This window comes from Rhipicephalus microplus, chromosome X (genome assembly GCF_043290135.1).
Source record: "Rhipicephalus microplus isolate Deutch F79 chromosome X, USDA_Rmic, whole genome shotgun sequence".
Taxonomy (NCBI): domain Eukaryota; kingdom Metazoa; phylum Arthropoda; class Arachnida; order Ixodida; family Ixodidae; genus Rhipicephalus; species Rhipicephalus microplus.
Genome location: NC_134710.1, coordinates 82232534 through 82250520, shown reverse-complemented (window position 1 = coordinate 82250520; position 17987 = coordinate 82232534). Strand labels below are relative to the sequence as shown.

Here is a 17987-nt window from a genome sequence, read left to right as displayed (position 1 = left end):
CGGACTATTCCAACGTTTCATGCATCGAGAAGACGGCAGCGTAACCGGATCCAAGGACGGGCAGGGTAGTCGAAGTCGCACTTCCAGTACCGCGGTTGCACCCTGGATCTGTGCCAACGATATTTCCCGGCTGCTCGTCCTAGGTTTGAGTGCCAGACTACCGCTCTAGAGGAACATCTGATGCCAAGAAAAGCTGGCAAGAAGCTTACCAACTCGCCCTTCCTGTGGAGGAACCACTGGCGTCACACGAAGCGGAACAGACTGCTCTTCGTCCTTTGAAAAACTAAGGGTTCGCCTGCAAGAGGTCGCCAAAGTGGACTGTGATGCATAAAGGAGAGTGCTCGATGTTTTTGAACATTATCGACTGTGGGAAACCTTGGTTGAATGCGTCATTGACAGTGTTTGAAAACCTTGAAGCCTCTGCCTGCTATGAAGGATCATCAATCAAGAACCTAGGTTGCCCTGTTGTACCAGACTCAATTAAAAAATAAGTTGCTTGTTGGAAATTTTGAACAACCTGTGCATGATCTCTGAGAAGCACTGCAGTTGCCGCTGCCTTTTACTTGCAATACATTCCCTTCTAGACAAAGTAGAAGGTAGTAGGATAACTGCAAACAAGAAACAGGCAGTAAAGTTTATGAAGAAGCAGTTGCTACTACTTTTTACACTCTAAGGCAAAATTACTCAAAAAACTTGTAACGGAGCCCAATAGGCACGCGTGATGAACGGATACACCGTTGAGGAGCAACCACAGAGCGAAGCATGCTGCGCGAAACCACTTACTCTCCAAACACGCTCCAAAAAGATGAACCGCCTGGGGGTTTTAGGCAGCGCGAAAAGCGTTGCCAAGGTGACCAGGCCTCCTTCTCCTCTCTGCTGGCTCAGTCTTTCCCCGTATTTTGCCGGTGACGGTTCGGGTTGCGTCGCCCTCGGAGTGCTCGACCACGGCCGCTTGGATTGGACGATCTAAGAATTACGACGTGGTGCTTGTGTGTACGCTTGGATGAACGTGGGCTGCTGCTTTTGCGTTTCGCTGCACCCTTGAAGTCTCGAACAAGTCTCCACACGTCACCACGCTGTGCTGTATATCTCTGGCTTCAATTTATTTGATTGATAGATATGTGAGGTTTAACGTCCCAAAACCACCATATTATTATGAGAGACGCCATAGTGGAGGATTCCGGAAATTTCGACCACCTGGGGTTCTTTAACGTGCACCCAAATCTGAGCACACGGGCCTACAACATTTCCGCCTCCATCGGAAATGCAGCCGGAATTCTATCGCGTGACCTGCGGGTCAGCAGCCGAGTACCTTGACCTCTAGATTACCGCGGCGGGGCAGTATCTCTGGCTTCAAGATAGTCACGACCAACACACGACAGCAACAGTTGCGAAGGCCAATATAACGGACAAGAAGACAACAGGCCTATCGAATATATACTTCAGTCCGACTCAGGGCAGAAATCAGCGCTAAATTCTAAGGCAAATAGGTTATCATTCTTTATTCTACTCTACTTGTCACGTGTGCGATACGGATCGCGCTTGCCAGCAACAGGCTCGGTCGTGTTGTATATCGCACGCACGAAATGCATCGCGAAGGTCAGTTTCGGCGTCTGCAGTTCGCCTGTGCTTTGCCACCGCCTGGAAATTGGTCACCATTGCCGTTGGCCTCCCGTACGCTCGCTCATCGAGTGCTCGGCTGTCTTCGCCACCGCGATGAGCTTCGGGCTGACGATATTGGGCTGATACCTCGTCGCTGTGTTGGGAGTCGTCGAAAACATGTTGCGGGTTTTCGTAAAGAGCTTGGTTGTAGCATGTCAAGCGCTGTAAGTGCACCAGCAGGGGCTGTCGGGGCTTTTGGCTAGTGTCGGAGCTCACTGAAAGTTAGTCGCCATTACAGTTGGTTTTCCCGTCAGTTGGTCGCAAGCAGCTCGGCGCCGTCCGTTGGCCGCGCGGCGGACTCGCGTTTGCGTGCTGCACTCGCTCGAGTTGGTGATAGGGCCGCATTACCGTCTATTGCCTCTGTGCTAGCTCCAAACCAGCTCGGCGCTGTTCGTGGCGGTGGCCAAGCGTACGCTCGCTCTCCTGTTCGCAGTTCGCTGGCGGCAGACACTCCGCGTGCAGCGCCGTGCTTGGTCTCGCATTCGCTTGCTCGAGCTGAACGATGTTGCTCGCTTAGGACTCGCCGACTTGTTAGCGGCACGGTGGTTCCCGGAGTCGTGTCTGAGGCTGCCGCTCCTAAGCTGTCTCGCTACGGGGATTGAAATGACTCTTAGACGATGTGTGACATCACGGTGAAATTATTAGCATGTCATATCTCACGTATATTTTCATTTCACCTTGCACGTATTTCTAATATGCATTGTATCCATCCTCTATCACGTGTGACTCACTATTTTACAGACTTATTGTGCATCCGTGGCCACACACCATGCTGAAGACTGTGTGCGCTGGCGTCTGCGATGCCTGTCATCCATATATTTCGTCAGAGTAGCTTCAGAAGGACTGCGCAATATGTGAAGGTAAAGGTATTTGTGTGTCATATTTTAGCGCTTGTTTTTATATTGACACGCACGTACTTGTCATATGCATGCATTTTTATCTTCTGTCACGTGTGTCTAAGTATTTTTACTATATTATATATTGTACGTGTATCCGTGGGAACAGAACAGGCAGAAGGCTGCGTGCGCTGGCGTCTGCAATGCCTGTCATCTATCGTTTCCGTCGGAGGAGCTCAACAAGGAGTGAACAAGATGTGATAACGAGACTGGACTTGTACACTTCACCATGAAATCACTTAGAAGAAAAGAGAAACTTTATGTGTATGTCGAAAAATAAAAGATTTCGATGTCTCACTTTTGTCTTTCGTTGTTGCCGTGACTGCGAGAGCAGTTACACATAGGCGGCTAACTACTTTTTGCGTCTTCTTTTTTGCGCAATTTGTTGCTCACTGCGCAGAAGAACAGGCGAAAAAAGTATTGGGCCTGGCGGAAAATGAACAAAAAACAATGTTCGAATTGGGTACAAAAAGTTCACCCGATTGGAGTATTTTAGTGGATCAACCGTTCGTCCGGCAAAGTGCAACTGTGAGGACTAATGGTTGTCCGGCAAGGTGTAAATGTGGGGATTAACAGTTGCTCTATAAGGTGCCAATGTGAGGGCTAAATGGTAGTCCTTTGCGATAAATTGTGGGACTAACGGTTACTCACTAAGGTGTAAAAGTGAAGACTAAATGTTAGTCCCTTGAGCTCATCTGTGGGGACTAACTGTTAGACCCGGTGTCGTTAGTCCTAAAGGAATTAATGGTTGTGGCAGCCCCATTAGTCTCCAAAAAGACGAACCACACACCCTTTTTTTGACACACTTTTGCCTTAGAGTACAGAGCGTATTCAGTACAGCGCATGGTGTTTGCATGCATCTTGCATACAATATCCCCGCATGCATACAAATTTCTGAGAAGAACAAGTTTACTAACTTTGCCCCACCCAAGTACTATTAGAAATGAAAGCTCATCTATTCAAACGTGCCCTCCAATTGATTCCTCTGATTCCACTTTTCTTCAGTATGTTTTCCAGAGATTCAAACATCTACAACCACATGAGCACACTGTGACGCTTATGCTTGACGAGATTCATATCAAGCCTTGTTTAGACTACAAGGGTGGGAACATACGTGGTGCAGCAGTCAATTCAAATGAAGTAGCCACGTCAGTGCTCGTATTCATGATACACATTCTCCTGAGCGCGTTCAAGCAGGTGGCGCACATTCTTCCTCTTAAAACCTTACATGGTGATGATCTCCATGTCATGCTCAAGAAAGTGATCTTGCGCATAGAAGAGATAAGGTACAGGGCCGTACCTGTTGTATGTGACAACAACTCGCTAAACAGGAAGGCAATGAAAAGGTTTCTGCCAAAACCAAAACTGAGCCCTGTTTATCCCCATCCGGCAGACCCATCTCGACCATTATTTTACGTAGCAGATGCTGTGCATTTTTTTAAATGCCTACGCAATTACAGGCTCAACCAAAAAAAAAGTTTGGAACTTGCTTTTTTACTCACTCTTTGAGCTTTCGAACAATAATGTTGGCCCCGAATGCAAAATGACTGCCTCATTCAAGCATTTGAGAGATTTGCACAATGATGATTCACGTCTGCTTCCAAACTCTGGGTATGGCTTGACATCGAAAGCTCTTAATCCAAGCAACTTGGAACGGCAGGACGTGAAGCGGGTGCTGCAGGTTTTTAATCCGCACGTAGCCGAAGATTTAACCGCTCACAGTGGTGAAGTTGATTTTCAACATGTGGCAGCAACAGCGGATTTTATCAGGTTAATTCGGATTTTATCAGAGTAATGCGGATTTTATCAGAGTAAATGCGGATTTTATCAGAGTAATTCTTCGCTGGTGGAGCATTGTAAATGTGAAGACACAATCCTTTATATCGACCGAAAGTGCTTTTAAGACCCTGTCATTATGTTCCAGAAAGTTAACCAAAATGTACGAATTCCTAATTAAAAAGGGGTCATCAATGGTGAGCAAATTGAGCTTTTCCTGCAGAAATAATGCCACAGTTTTTTGCCATGTTCCTCTCTCTGTTACAATTACCCGCAGAGGGCAATCGACGTGTGTTTTGGCCGTAAAGAACACATCAAGGCTAAGCTTCTTGCACTTATCCACTTATCCAAAGCACTTTCGGTCGATATAAAGGATTTGTATTACTCTTTGCCGCATGAGAAGTTGTTACAGTGTGTTGACAATGCCATTGACTCATTTGGTGCTGTAGCCTTCCAGAATCTGACGGGTGTCCATAACAGTAACCTCTTAGAGCTTCTGTCTTTTTATATCAAGTCGACTTTTGTATCTTTTAATGATCGTAAATACATACAGAACAGTGGTGTCTGCATCGGGTCATGCCTCACCCCGATCCTTAGTGACATATACCTTGCATATCATGACCGGTTGCTGATGAGCATGCTTGACCAAAATATTGTCCCCAAAATATGTCGTTACGTAGACGACTTTTTAATTTTCATCGACTGCAGCGACGCTGCCTGTCAGCACCTAACCGACGGTATTGTAATCACTTTTAAAGAATGTTTTAAACTGCTTTTATTGACTCATGAGATGCCAGTTGACAACAGCTTACGCTTTTTAGATTTGAATTTAATTCTTTCACCTGACCATGTGTGCTGGCTATTTGAACTTAGAAATAGAAAACCCCTTTTACCCTATGACTCTTCCCATTCCAAGTTAGTTAAGCGAAGCATCACAAATCTTTGTCTCATCAATCCTCTTAGGAAATCGTGTCATCATGTCATGCAGCGCAGCTTTGCAGCTCAAGTTGAAAGGCTTTTGAGTGCTGGGTACCCAGCTATCCTACTGACATCTACAGCTGAAAAGCTATTAAAACAGATAAAAAAAGACTGCAACTCCGAGGCTCAGCCGGAATCTAACGACCGAAAAAGACCCGTAGTTTTACCCTACGTGCATGACATTTCCCACCGGCTAAAAAAGATAGGGGAAAAATGCAGCGTCAAAGTTGTGTTTTTAGCGCCGGATAAGTTACAGCGGCTTTGCAAAGCAGTCAATCCTCTCAAATCACGTACCACTGGTTGCTCAACCAAGCACAAAACTCGGTTTGTGCCGTGTGTAGCGGGGGTTGTTTACGCGATTCCACTCTCATGTGGTAAGTGGTATTTCGGCCAAACGGGGCGCTGCCTTAATGAAGGGCTAAAAGAGCACCATTTAAATGTTCACAAAGCATTGATTGATTTGTGGGGTTTAACGTCCCAAAACCACGATATGATTATGAGAGACGCCGTAGTGGAGGGCTCCGGAAATTTTGACCACCTGGGGTTCTTTAACGTGCACCCAAATCTGAACACACGGGCCTACAACATTTCCGCCTCCATCGGAAATGCAGCCGCCGCAGCCGGGATTCGAACCCGCGCCCTGTGGGTCAGCAGCCGAGTACCTTAGCCACTAGACCACCGCGGCGGGGCAAATGTTCACAAAGCAATCCAGGACCACATTGGAATTCACTGCCGCGATTGTGGTTGTTCCCTCATGTTTGATCAATGTGAAGTGGAAAAAAAAGCAGCCGTCACAATTAACTCGGGAAATTATAGAAGCGCATTCTATAGCAAGAGCTGGCATCACGTGTATTAGCGCCCCTTTGGTTTTTATCTGAACATGAAGTGGCCTTCCTTAATCAGGATAACCGCCTATGAATCTATGATATGTGACGGTGCGGTGTTGTGTATAATCTTGTCGTTGCGTTAGGGTGGTTTTGTATGCTTGCGCCGGTCTACATATTTGATTCAGTTTGACAATAAATCTCAGTTGGAAGTTAGCGCTCTGTCCTCTTGTGTCGGTCTGCTCGGCCGTTTCTTCTTCGCCGTAATGCGCTATACCAGTTCAAGTGCTATGGCTTACATTTTAGTAACAAGTGTGTTTTATGTATTGCGACTTCTTGAGCTTGCTTGAATGTAGAATGTGATGCTTTGTGTGTCGCATTTACTGTGATAAAATGATAGTATATTTTCCGCTATCATGCTATGCACATAGGGGCTTTTCATGTTTCAAAGTTTCAACATATTTTGGCCGTTTAATGTGTTCTTTTATTTCGTTCACTGGAGACCCAGACATTGCCGGTTTTGACAAAATAACAATCTTGTATCTGATATGATACGCAGTGTTGACCTCTGATAAGTGCGATAACTTTTCAGCATCAAGTACAGTATCTTTTGCTGGCTGTCCTCTGTCTCGGTCGATAACAGTGTGTACTGTGATAATTATTCGAATGGCGTGTGCTGATGATAAATAAATATGCATGGCGATATTCATAATATTCGGTATTTTTTGTTACCCTGATAAATCGTGTGGACCTGGCGATCGAGGAAGCTGTGGCTGGAATGAGGAGTACGCGCGCGGCCGGTGTGATGTAAAGCTGTCGACGTCACATCACGTTACGTACAGGCCTGAAATTTTTCTGGCGGTGTCGGCGCCGCTCAGCGAGAGCTCTTGTCAGCGTCAAGAGATGGCGTAGGATGAGCCAGTAGGCTAGAGCTACGCTGCGGTAGGAGATCGCGGGGGCACAACCGGTCAGCACGAAATCCAGCGAGCGATTGTCAACCCCAACAACGTTGGCGTGGCGTTCGCGGTTCGTGCAGGGCACCTTCGAGAGCTATGCTGCCATTGCGTCTCGGCTGAGGGAGAGGAAGTTGTCCTTCCTGCCCTAGGGGTGGTAGAGGATGGTGGCTGAGGTGCGACGGGGCTCATTCATGACCAGGTGTTCGATAAGATTGAGTTGGTCTGGCGGTGACCTGGTTTCTGGCGAGGCCCTTTTTCCTTGCTTGGGGGAGCTGCACTGGCTGGCTGCCTACTAGAAGGGGCATTTGTAGCTGTGGATGCCTGGCGCGGAAATCTGTTTTTTTTTTGCCGATGCTTGTGTCGGCCGTTTTCGTAATCTTCTTCGGTAAAGGCATCAACCGTCACTGGGCGCATAGGGCCGAATACAGAAGGAGGGGGTGGCACGGTGCCACCCCTAGAGTTCGGAGGAGCTCCGGCCGTAGCAGAAGACGAGACCGTGTGCTCCTTTGAGCGGGAGAGTGGAGGGGGATGCTGTGTTTGTGGTGCGGAGGTGGGCGGTAAACAAACCAGCCCACATGACAGCTGACAGGCTTCTCTCTCTGGAGGATGGGTTACGTGACCGGAAGAAGGTGGGGAAGATTGAAATGTGAGGGATTAGCTGTGGCGGTCTGGGACGGAGCCTCCCAGACTGCCACAGGTTTTGCAAGGTTGCCCCAGTTGCTTTTCCAGTAGAGGTCATGCGCGTTCCCTCACCTGGAAAAAGAGGAGCGACCGCACTACGTGCGCCCCCTTCTGCGAACAGGTCTTTTTAACGCCCGGCGCGGCAGGCTTGCACAGTCAGCAGGCGAGGGCAGAATATGGTTGCCGGCGGCACTGAGTGAGAGCGCGCTCGCTTGGGGGGAGCTGCAAACCACGCAAACTGGAAGGTGTTCTGTGACCACGCCGGTTGCGTGGCTTGTTGGTGGCTGAGTCGCTTGCTGGATTCCGTGCCGACCGGTTGTGCGCCCGCGCGCTCCGCGCGCTTACGATCTTAGGCATCAGCGTAGCTCTGGCCGACTAGGCTCGCCCTACGTCACCTCCTGCCACCGACGACCCTCGGCGACAGTGTAGCTCTGACTTACTGGACTTGCTCTACGCCATCTACAGACGCCGACAAGAGCTTTCGCAAGTGTGCCCCGTCCTCGGACTCCAGTGACCATGCTTCCATCTTTCCTGTCTCTCCTATCCCCTCAGTTTGTTGTTGCTTCTTCCTTTTTTCTACACCTTTACTCCCACCCCATTTTATCCCTCCTCACCCCCATCCCTTGTGAGCTACTGTGGCGGTGTCGCTCATCGAAGCAGACAATAACGGGGCTCACTTTTCTCTTCTTTTCTCTTTCTTAAGAATCACTCAGCCTGGTCTGTCAGCGCGGATTCCGGTTCTGAAACAGGCAAGACCCCTTGGGGATGGGACAGGGACGGGGAGGAGATCGGAGGCGTGTTGTGTTCCCGAGAGGAGTATGCTGTGGGTGAGGAGGAGTCTGTATTGCTCTGTTCCTTGCTGTCTGCCTGTGTTGATGCGACTGATTCTTGGTAGCCCTGCCGCTCAGCCTTGCTTCCTTCATGCTGTGTGGGCGCTAGATGGACGATAGTTATAGCGCGAGAACAAAAAACGTCACAGAGACAAGAAGGACAAGAAAGTTGTTTTGTTCGTCGTTTGTCGTCGTTTTGTTCACGCGCTATAACTATCGTCATGCCATACCAACTTGCCCAAGCTGCCACACTTCTAAGTCACTAAATAGAGTTGGGAAGACTGTATAGCTAAGGAAATGGCGGTGGCGGCCTCCTCAGCTGTGGCCGTTGCATCGCGATTTTCCTGGTGGCAGCCGTGATTTCTGGTGCTTGACGCCTGTGCGTTGTCAACAGTTTCCCGATCTTTCGTGCACGGGGCCGAGAAGTTGGGCTGCTGAAAGATGAGTCCTTTTGAAGACGATTTGCAGCAACCTTCAGTTCACGAGCCCGGGTCATCAAGAAAACTGAAGGAAAAATGAGAAGGCTCTACAATTCCTCGATATCTTGATAGCCCTGAAGAAGGCCTGAGGCAAAATATGGCTCAAGAGCACAAGGGAGAAAAAATAAAATGGCACACGCGGTGTGCGCAAAAAGCTATCAAAATAGAACGGTCACAGCTTTGCCGCAAAGGCGAAGCAATGAACGCGATAGCAACAAATTGGAAGGTCACGCGCAGGATGGCAATCAGATCTAAACGTGCCCCGCGTTTCTCACATACAAATGACGCACAAAACGTACTTACAGGTGCAGATGAACGCGAATAAGCGTCTCAGTTGTTACTTCGCCCTGTATGAAAAGCGCGCCTTTTCGCAAATGGAGGACTTGCAACGATTGCAGTGACCTTCGTGCGCTGGGTACGTGCGATTCTCTCCACTGCAAGGTAAGGCCGCGTGATCGAGCATACACCCCCTTATTGTCTACGCAGTCCCAAGTACGCGTGTGAGATGAGAGCCCCCGCAGCCGCCGCGCACTCACTGCGCCATCTTGCTGATAATGCTGAAAGTACGATAGTTCCCTTTCCTCGAGACGTCCGCTAACAGCGGTAAGTGGTTGATATAAATAGCTTGCCGTTTGAACGTCCATGGAGGTACGCTACGGTAGCTCAGTGGTGACACCTCGCATTCATAACGCGGAGGTCCCACGTTGATTCCGCGCGCAAGAGTCTTTTTGTTTTGGCTGTATATATATATATATATATATATATATATATATATATATATATATATATATATATATATATATATATATATATATATATATATATATATATATATGTGTGTGTGTGTGTGTGTGTGGTGTGTGTGTGTGTGTGTACGGAGCATGACATCGACGAGAGTGTCCATACAATTGCTATCGGAATAAAACTGGGGAAAAAAAGGAAGCTCTCTTCGATGGTCGAGACGCGTCTTCAAAAAAAAAAAAAAAATCTGAGTATGCGGCGTTAACACCTATACACAGCCTCTACATTGAAAAAAAAAATTAAGGGCGGGGTGCAATCACTGACGGCTGATGCGCCAGGAAACCTCTGACAATGCGAGGAAAAATTTATATGTGGGGTTTAACGTCTTAAAACCACTATACGATCATGAAATACGCCATAGTGGAGGGCTCAGTAAATTTCGACCATGCCCCTGGGGTTTTCTAACGTGCAATCAAATCTTAGCACATGGGCCTCAAGCATTTTCACCTCCATCGGGAATGCTGCTGCTCCAGCAGGAATTCGATCCCGCGACCTGCGGGTCAGCAGCCGAGTACCTTAGCAACTAGACCACCACAGCAGGGCCGTAGATTCTGCGCGTTGTTCTCTCCCGGCGTTTCTCGTATTTGCGGTACAATTTTTGACGCCAGCAGTTCCTTCATGTAATGTCAGGATGAAATAGGCTCTCTATTGGTCGATATACAAGAAACATCGTTGTGAATTGTATATATTCTGCTTTCCATGCAGTCTGAAGCCCATTCCGTCTTGTCTGCGTGACTATCACGCGCGATAAGTCGATTTCACTTCATTTGCTGCGTTTGCGACTGCGCAAGTACAGATTTAACAGCGTGTTTTCGAAAAGCGCGAAATCCGAACTATCTCAACGCTTAGTGCCGACATTCCTCGCGTTTCTGGAGAAAATAGCCTCTGCAGAAAGGATAGTGAAGGCGGGAAATTAACTAATTTCTCGCCTTTGAACTCGGTGTGGTTTACAGGCACTTCAACGCGACCGTGTTACTTCTACTTAGTTTTCTAATCTCATTGCCTGACGTGACGTGCAGGAAACCAAAGAAAAACCACGTGTCAAGGCATTCTGCTGGTATCATTGCAATATACGGCAGCACATTGGCCAATCACACACACACACACACACACACACACACACACACACACACACACACACACACACACACACACACACACACACACACACACACACACACACACACACACACACACACACACACACACACACACACACACACACACACACACACACACACACACACACACACACACACACACACACACACACACACACACACACACACACACACACACACACACACACACACACACACACACACACACACACACACACACACACACACACACACACACACACACACACACACACACACACACACACACACACACACACACACACACACACACACACACACACACACACACACACACACACACACACACACACACACACACACACACACACACACACACACACACACACACACACACACACACACACACACACACACACACACACACACACACACACACACACACACACACACACACACACACACACACACACACACACACACACACACACACACACACACACACACACACACACACACACACACACACACACACACACACACACACACACACACACACACACACACACACACACACACACACACACACACACACACACACACACACACACACACACACACACACTCACGCACACACACACACACACACACACACACACACACACACACACACACACACACACACACACACACAAGAGGAAGAGACAAGCTTACGATCTAGCCGACAGATTAGCAGCGTAGGCAACACGAAGAGCCTGTACGCGCGTACTCAGCGGCGGACGCCACCCAAAAGTGTTTCGGCAATAAAGCACCCTGATTTGAGGCACTGAGTATCCCTCCAGCACCGTTGATTCATGCGACATCTCCTCTGCGGATTAAAGATTTGGCGTATCTGTCAGGTGCTTTTAGCCACCTAAAAAGTAATTGTCGGTTGTCATTCAGTTTTGACATTTAAGTTGACATATTATGAGCATGCAGATGAAAGGATTATGTCTGTGTCACACGGTCACCACCAAACTCCGCTAAACTCGGTAGCACTGACAGATGTGAATGCTGGTAAGGGTTTATAATTACGAAACAGTGCAACGAAAGGACACGCAACGCTGTCTTCGTGTCTTCTTCATCGTCAGTGGTGCGTGTCCTTTCATGACGCATTTTCGTAATCATGATTCGCTTAACTCTATACTCCATTATAGGGAGTTCGACGAAGATCGAGTGGAGACCACGTGACATGGCACGTTTACGAGCGTCGGGCGGAAGCCGCAAGCGGTCCATTAGTCGCTTCTTTGCGTATATGCTGCAACATTCTCAGTCGTCCAAATGAGGATTGAAAATAATTCACCGAGAACTAAATGAAAAGCAAGTGTAGCATGTAATCATTTTTTTATTTTCCATTTATTTAATTTCACTATTGCACGAGACAGACGTGCATACGTATCGCATTAGCCTCTTTTTTAATTAATGTCATACTCAATTTAGCGCACCAAACATCGCTTTCGATCACACCGTTACACCAATGAGTGACGCGAGCACCGGAATACGTCAGCCTTGAGCGAAGCTCTTGCGTAAAAGTTTTTTCCGAATTCGAGTCTTAATGCCAGTAAATATTTACCATTTGAACTTCCCTAAATTTATCCCTCCACACTACAGATGTATGAGTTACAGATTTATTAAATTAAGAGTTCGCTGCATCTCCACAACTGAATGATGATGAGTGGGCGAAGCAGTGGGATCATCCGGTGTTACGGCAAATCAGCCATGACATTGACCACTGACGCATGTAAATGAGTGACAAAGGGGTGTACAGTTATAAATAATGTTTGGAACAGGCTAGGGGAACATCAGAGCGACTGCGAGTGGGAGCCGAAGGAGTTTTCCGGGTGCTAGACAATGTCAACAGCTATATACAAATTTTTTTTGGTGAAAACTGGAGTGTCGTCTTGAGTTGTACATTTCGTTTCGCATTGATTATTACTGCTTTGTGGTCCGTGAAATGTAGAGCCAATGGTTCTTCTATTGAATATAGCTTGAAGTTGGTAAAGACGAGGTCCGTGCACGTTGCCCTGGTGGTTGTTGGTTGTTTCCAGTCACACGAAATGCATCGTAGAGCGTATCGAGACATCTTATCTACTGCACAAGCCAGTCGGCGTTGCCCTTAGGTCAGTGCTTCTCGAGCCCTCAACTACAAGTACTTTTGGCGTTTTTGTCGTTTTGCAACCGCTTTACGCGCTTTACGTTCGTTTTCATCCACGGCAGAAAGAGAATGTTCCATGGTAGACATTATCATCGTGTACTTTGCATGAACTAACGCACTCATTCTTCAACGCCATCAGCGTCATCGTCAACGTATACCGTGGGCACCTTGTATGGGCTGTGCACGTGCAAACGCCCTCATTCTTCATTGTCATCAGCTTCATGGCGTATAGTGGGTACAACGGACAAGCCTAGACCCTAAGTGCTTCGGCTTTAAAAAAACATGACCACTACTAGCTACTTGCCATCCCGATCGACGGAAGCAAACAAGCGAGCAATCTATTCTACAATGAGAGTTCTAACCTGCATGAGGATGGCTTCCACCGTGTACGCAGACGCCCATCCCCGTGGAGTGAGCAGCTCCATGCAGATGGCCCCGCCTTCCATGACAAAGCCACGCTCGATGTGCGGTGCCAGCACACGCACGAACGGGGGTGCGAATGGGAAGTTATCCGGGAAAGAGACGCTCAGCTGGACGCACGACACGCCGGACTCCTGCATGTCGTGCCACAGTGGGCTCTCCGGATCCACCTGTGCGTAAAGCGATTCTGTCTGAAACCGATCCAGCCCGTCTCCGCGTTACACTGATGCCAAGATGGACGTTCCTGGAAACGTCAACTCTTAGTGAATTTCTATTTGAAGGATATATCTACACTATTTGTAGATGTCACTAGCGTAAATAACAGGGCGATACTGCATGATCATTGAAAAAAAAATGAAGCGTCAATACGGTGTCCCTGTAGAAGTAAGTATTTGCGATCGTGACACTTTTAAGCCAAACTCAACATTACGGGCAGCTTCGTGGTTCCTGAGGGTGTGCATGGCTAACCTGGTAGAGGCGCACATGCCACTCGTAGAGGTTGTCCTCAACCAGGTCTACGGTGAAGGAAGGTGTCTGGCCACGGGTCTGCTGTCGTCGGATCTCCTGGAGTTCGCGCATAAGCCGGCGTGCGCGCACTGCAGCCTGCTGGGAGCAGGGCGCCACCCGGTTGCGAGGGCTGCGCGTCGTGCGGGACGAGGGCACGGCCACCTCAGCCAAGTCCGCTGTAGAGTCGCCGCCTCCACCGCCGGGGGCGGCAGGACTCCCCGGGGCACGAAGTGATGCGCCTTCAGCCGCTGACTTCCGGGCCGCCTTGCCCTGTCCACGCTCTGAACAGAAGCCGGAATCTGCTTTTAATGGGTTGCATATAGTTAGTGTACGTTAGGCTATACTCGCACATGTGCAGTGGTGTCAGTTTGCCTTGCTTGACAAGACAGCGCCAGCAGCACGTTCGTTAAGCCTTTTCTGCCTCAAAAGCAATCTATGGCGTCGTTCCACGGCATCAGCGATCACAAAGTCGACCATATATATATATATATATATATATATATATATATATATATATATATATATATATATATATATATATATATATATATATATATATATATATATAAGGGAAAGAAGTGTATACCTAAGGGCTCGCTTTTCCGTGCTTTAACACAATATTAATGAGATCTAACACACAGTAATGCCTAGGAATGTACAGGGGAAGTTATTAGAACCAATTGAATGTGAATAAGAAGAAAGAAAAGTGGATGAAAAAATAACCAGCCGTGAGCAGGAAGCGAACCTACGACCTTCGAATAACGCGTTCGATGCTCTAACCACTGAGCTATCACAGCGGCCTTCCCTCCATCCACTTTTTTGGGTTTATATGTGAATTTAGAAGTAGCAGTGACAGTCAGCGCCATCTATAAGCCAAATTACGAGTGTGAAAACACTCTTATGCGCATGTTTGGCGTCACGTAGCACGTGAACTTATTATGAGCGGGCAGCTCATTAATTGCCCCTCTTATACAACCTAAACACACCAAGTCTGCCATTACGAGACCCTCGTTCAATGAAATAAGGGAAAGAAGTGTATACCTAAGGGCTCGTTTTTCCGTGTTTTAACACAATATTAATGAGATCTAACAGACAGTAATGCCAAGGAATGTACAGGGGAAGTTATTAGAACCAATTGAATGTAAATAAGAAGAAAGAAAAGTGGATGGTTAGAGCATTGAACGCGTTATTCGAAGGTCGTAGGTTCGATTCCTGCTCACGGCTGGTTATTTTCTCATACACTTTTCTTTCTTCTTATATACATTCAATTGGTTCTAATAACTTCCACTGTACATTCCTTGGCATTACTGTCTGTTAGATCTCATTATTATTGTGTTAAAACACGGAAAAACGAGCCCTTAGGTATACACTTCTTTCTCTTATTTCATTGAACGAGGGTCTCGTAATGGCAGACTTGGTGTGTTTAGGTTGTATAAGAGGGGCAATTAATCAGCTGCCCGCTAATAATAAGTTCACGTTCTACGTGACGCCAAACATGCGCATAAGAGTGTTTTCACACTCGTCATTTGGCTTATAGATGGCGCTGACTGTCACTCCTACTTTTAAATTCACATATAAACCCAAAAAAGTGGATGGAGGGAAGGCCGCTGTGATAGCTCAGTGGTTAGAGCATCGAACGCGTTATTCGAAGGTCGTAGGTTCGATTCCTGCTCACGGCTGGTTATTTTTTCATCCACTTTTCTTTCTTCTTATTTACATTCAATTGGTTCTAATAACTTCCCCTGTACATTCCTTGGCATTACTGTCTGTTAGATCTCATATATATATATATATATATATATATATATATATATATATATATATATATATATGTGTGTGTGTGTAATGTACGAAGGTAGCAGCGATTGTTGGTAGAAACTGAGGAAGAGGAAGTGCTTTAGAATAAACATGGCGTATGAGCCAGGCCACGTCGCCCATTCATAATAGTGTCACACGAGCCGGCAGGATGGAGACCTGCCAGCCGCTTCATCAATCGTACATCATCGACAAGGTTCTTCGCAAGACACCCTGACGGTAAATGAACTACCGAACTAGCACCTAGGAGTACACATCGACGAGCATCATGACAGAATCATCGACTGACCTTCCCATCTCCAAGTACACCGGAGTAGCGGACGATGGACCTGTACAGGACTGGTTCTACCTGTTCGAGCTCCACGCTACCGCTGCATCATGGTCGGATCGGGAGATGATGGCCAACTTCACTGACTACATCTCCAGTGAGGCATTTAGGTTTTACCTGACATACCTATTTGAAAACGACGAATCATGGCAAAAGATCAGAGAAGAGATGATTGGCCGTTTTTACGAATACGACAAATACGTCCGCATTACCGGCCAACTGCATACAACCACACTCGGCCGTCACAGTCCACGCTCATTTCTCAAGAAACATAGCTTTCCACCAAGTTTTTGTTCATGAAAGCCGGTATTTTCAAATTCGTCGCTGCAGCACACGACAGGAGACGTTATTTACCCACCTGATGCACTTAATTCTTTGTCTCGCGTATGTGGTCTACCACCCGGTTTTCCATCACGCGGCTTTTCAAGCGCTCCTGACGCTCACCATTTGCTTCATAAAGACGCCGTGTTCACGATAGACGAGCTGACGCACCGGGAAAACACCCTGTCAAGCCATGCTCCTTCCGCACAGGCTAATGCATCACCGTCCGGTGCACACCCACTAGACAGTCGAAGCAAAGCAGAAGGCTCAGACACGTCTAACATTGCACGCTGCCAAGCGCAGGAGCCCTTCTTAGTGAATGGCGCAGAAGAAGCCTCTCAAGAGCTTTCTATCAACTTTGAAGCATTGTCTTAACTGCCCGATCAGAATGGCAACAGCCCACAGACTACCGGCTCCGCTGGAGACCACAAGAAGTTGTCAAGGAAACTGGCATGATGTTCAAGAAGCGCTTCCACCTCAGCACATTCCGATGCAACAGAAGCAATGCCAGCAAAAGCGAGTTCAGGAATCGCAGACACTCCAACGGATACACCAACAAGGACGACGACGAAAGCTAGAAAACAAACTCAAGACGTGAGGCATATTCGCATAAGGTATCGGCGCCACAAATGCATTTGGCACATTAGATCAAGACTGCGCGTATATGACTACAGCTCTGAAACGACAGAAAACGACGAAACAGACGAGAAGGCACCATCTGTACAACGCAGAGACCAAGACACCATTCCATCAGCCGCAACCATCGCACATTCAAAATGGAAGCACACTGTTTGTTCCCACCACGACACACAATTTCACGCTTTCGACATCGGAACTTGAAATGCTACAGGGACTCCCACCATAGTCCATTCCTCACAAGAACTCAACCATGTCATCACCAGTGCAGATCTCCAGGGTGTGGTTATACCATCCAAAAGGTAACAGCCAGCCTCGTCCACCCGAGTTTTCTTAGATATGGCCGGAAGGCTTCCCTCCGCTGTAGATTTTATGTGCGAGTTAAGGAATTCCCTTCTGAAATGAAACTACGGTGCATTTTGATATTTTTCGTTTTAACACTCTGCGTTTTTGTTGTTTTGTTAAGTGTCTGACGCGACTTCTTGCGGGGGAGGGGGAATCATGTGACGTAAGAAGGTAGCGATTGTTGGCAGAATCCGAGGAAGAAGAAGTGCTTTGGAATAAACAGGTGCATGAGCCAGGCCACGTCACCCATTCAGCATTGCGTTACACACACACACACACACACACACACACACACACACACACACACACACACACACACACACACACACACACACACACACACACACACACACACACACACACACACACACACACACATACATACATACATACATATATATATATATATATATATATATATATATATATATATATATA

The 17987-nt window shown here is 47.4% G+C and overlaps 1 protein-coding gene across 2 annotated transcripts in view; it reads right to left on the bottom strand.

Moving 5' to 3' along the window:
• Positions 1–17987, bottom strand: part of LOC119176162 (ubiquitin-conjugating enzyme E2Q-like protein 1) — a 127873-nt gene that overhangs the window by 33161 nt on the left and 76725 nt on the right. For both annotated transcript variants that reach the window (XM_037427314.2, XM_075877223.1), the window contains exons 3-4: positions 14066–14385; positions 13540–13767 (exon numbers count right to left, since the gene is read on the bottom strand). In XM_037427314.2, coding sequence (XP_037283211.2) covers positions 13540–13767; positions 14066–14385 — 548 coding nt within the window. The remainder of the gene's footprint in view (positions 1–13539; positions 13768–14065; positions 14386–17987) is intronic.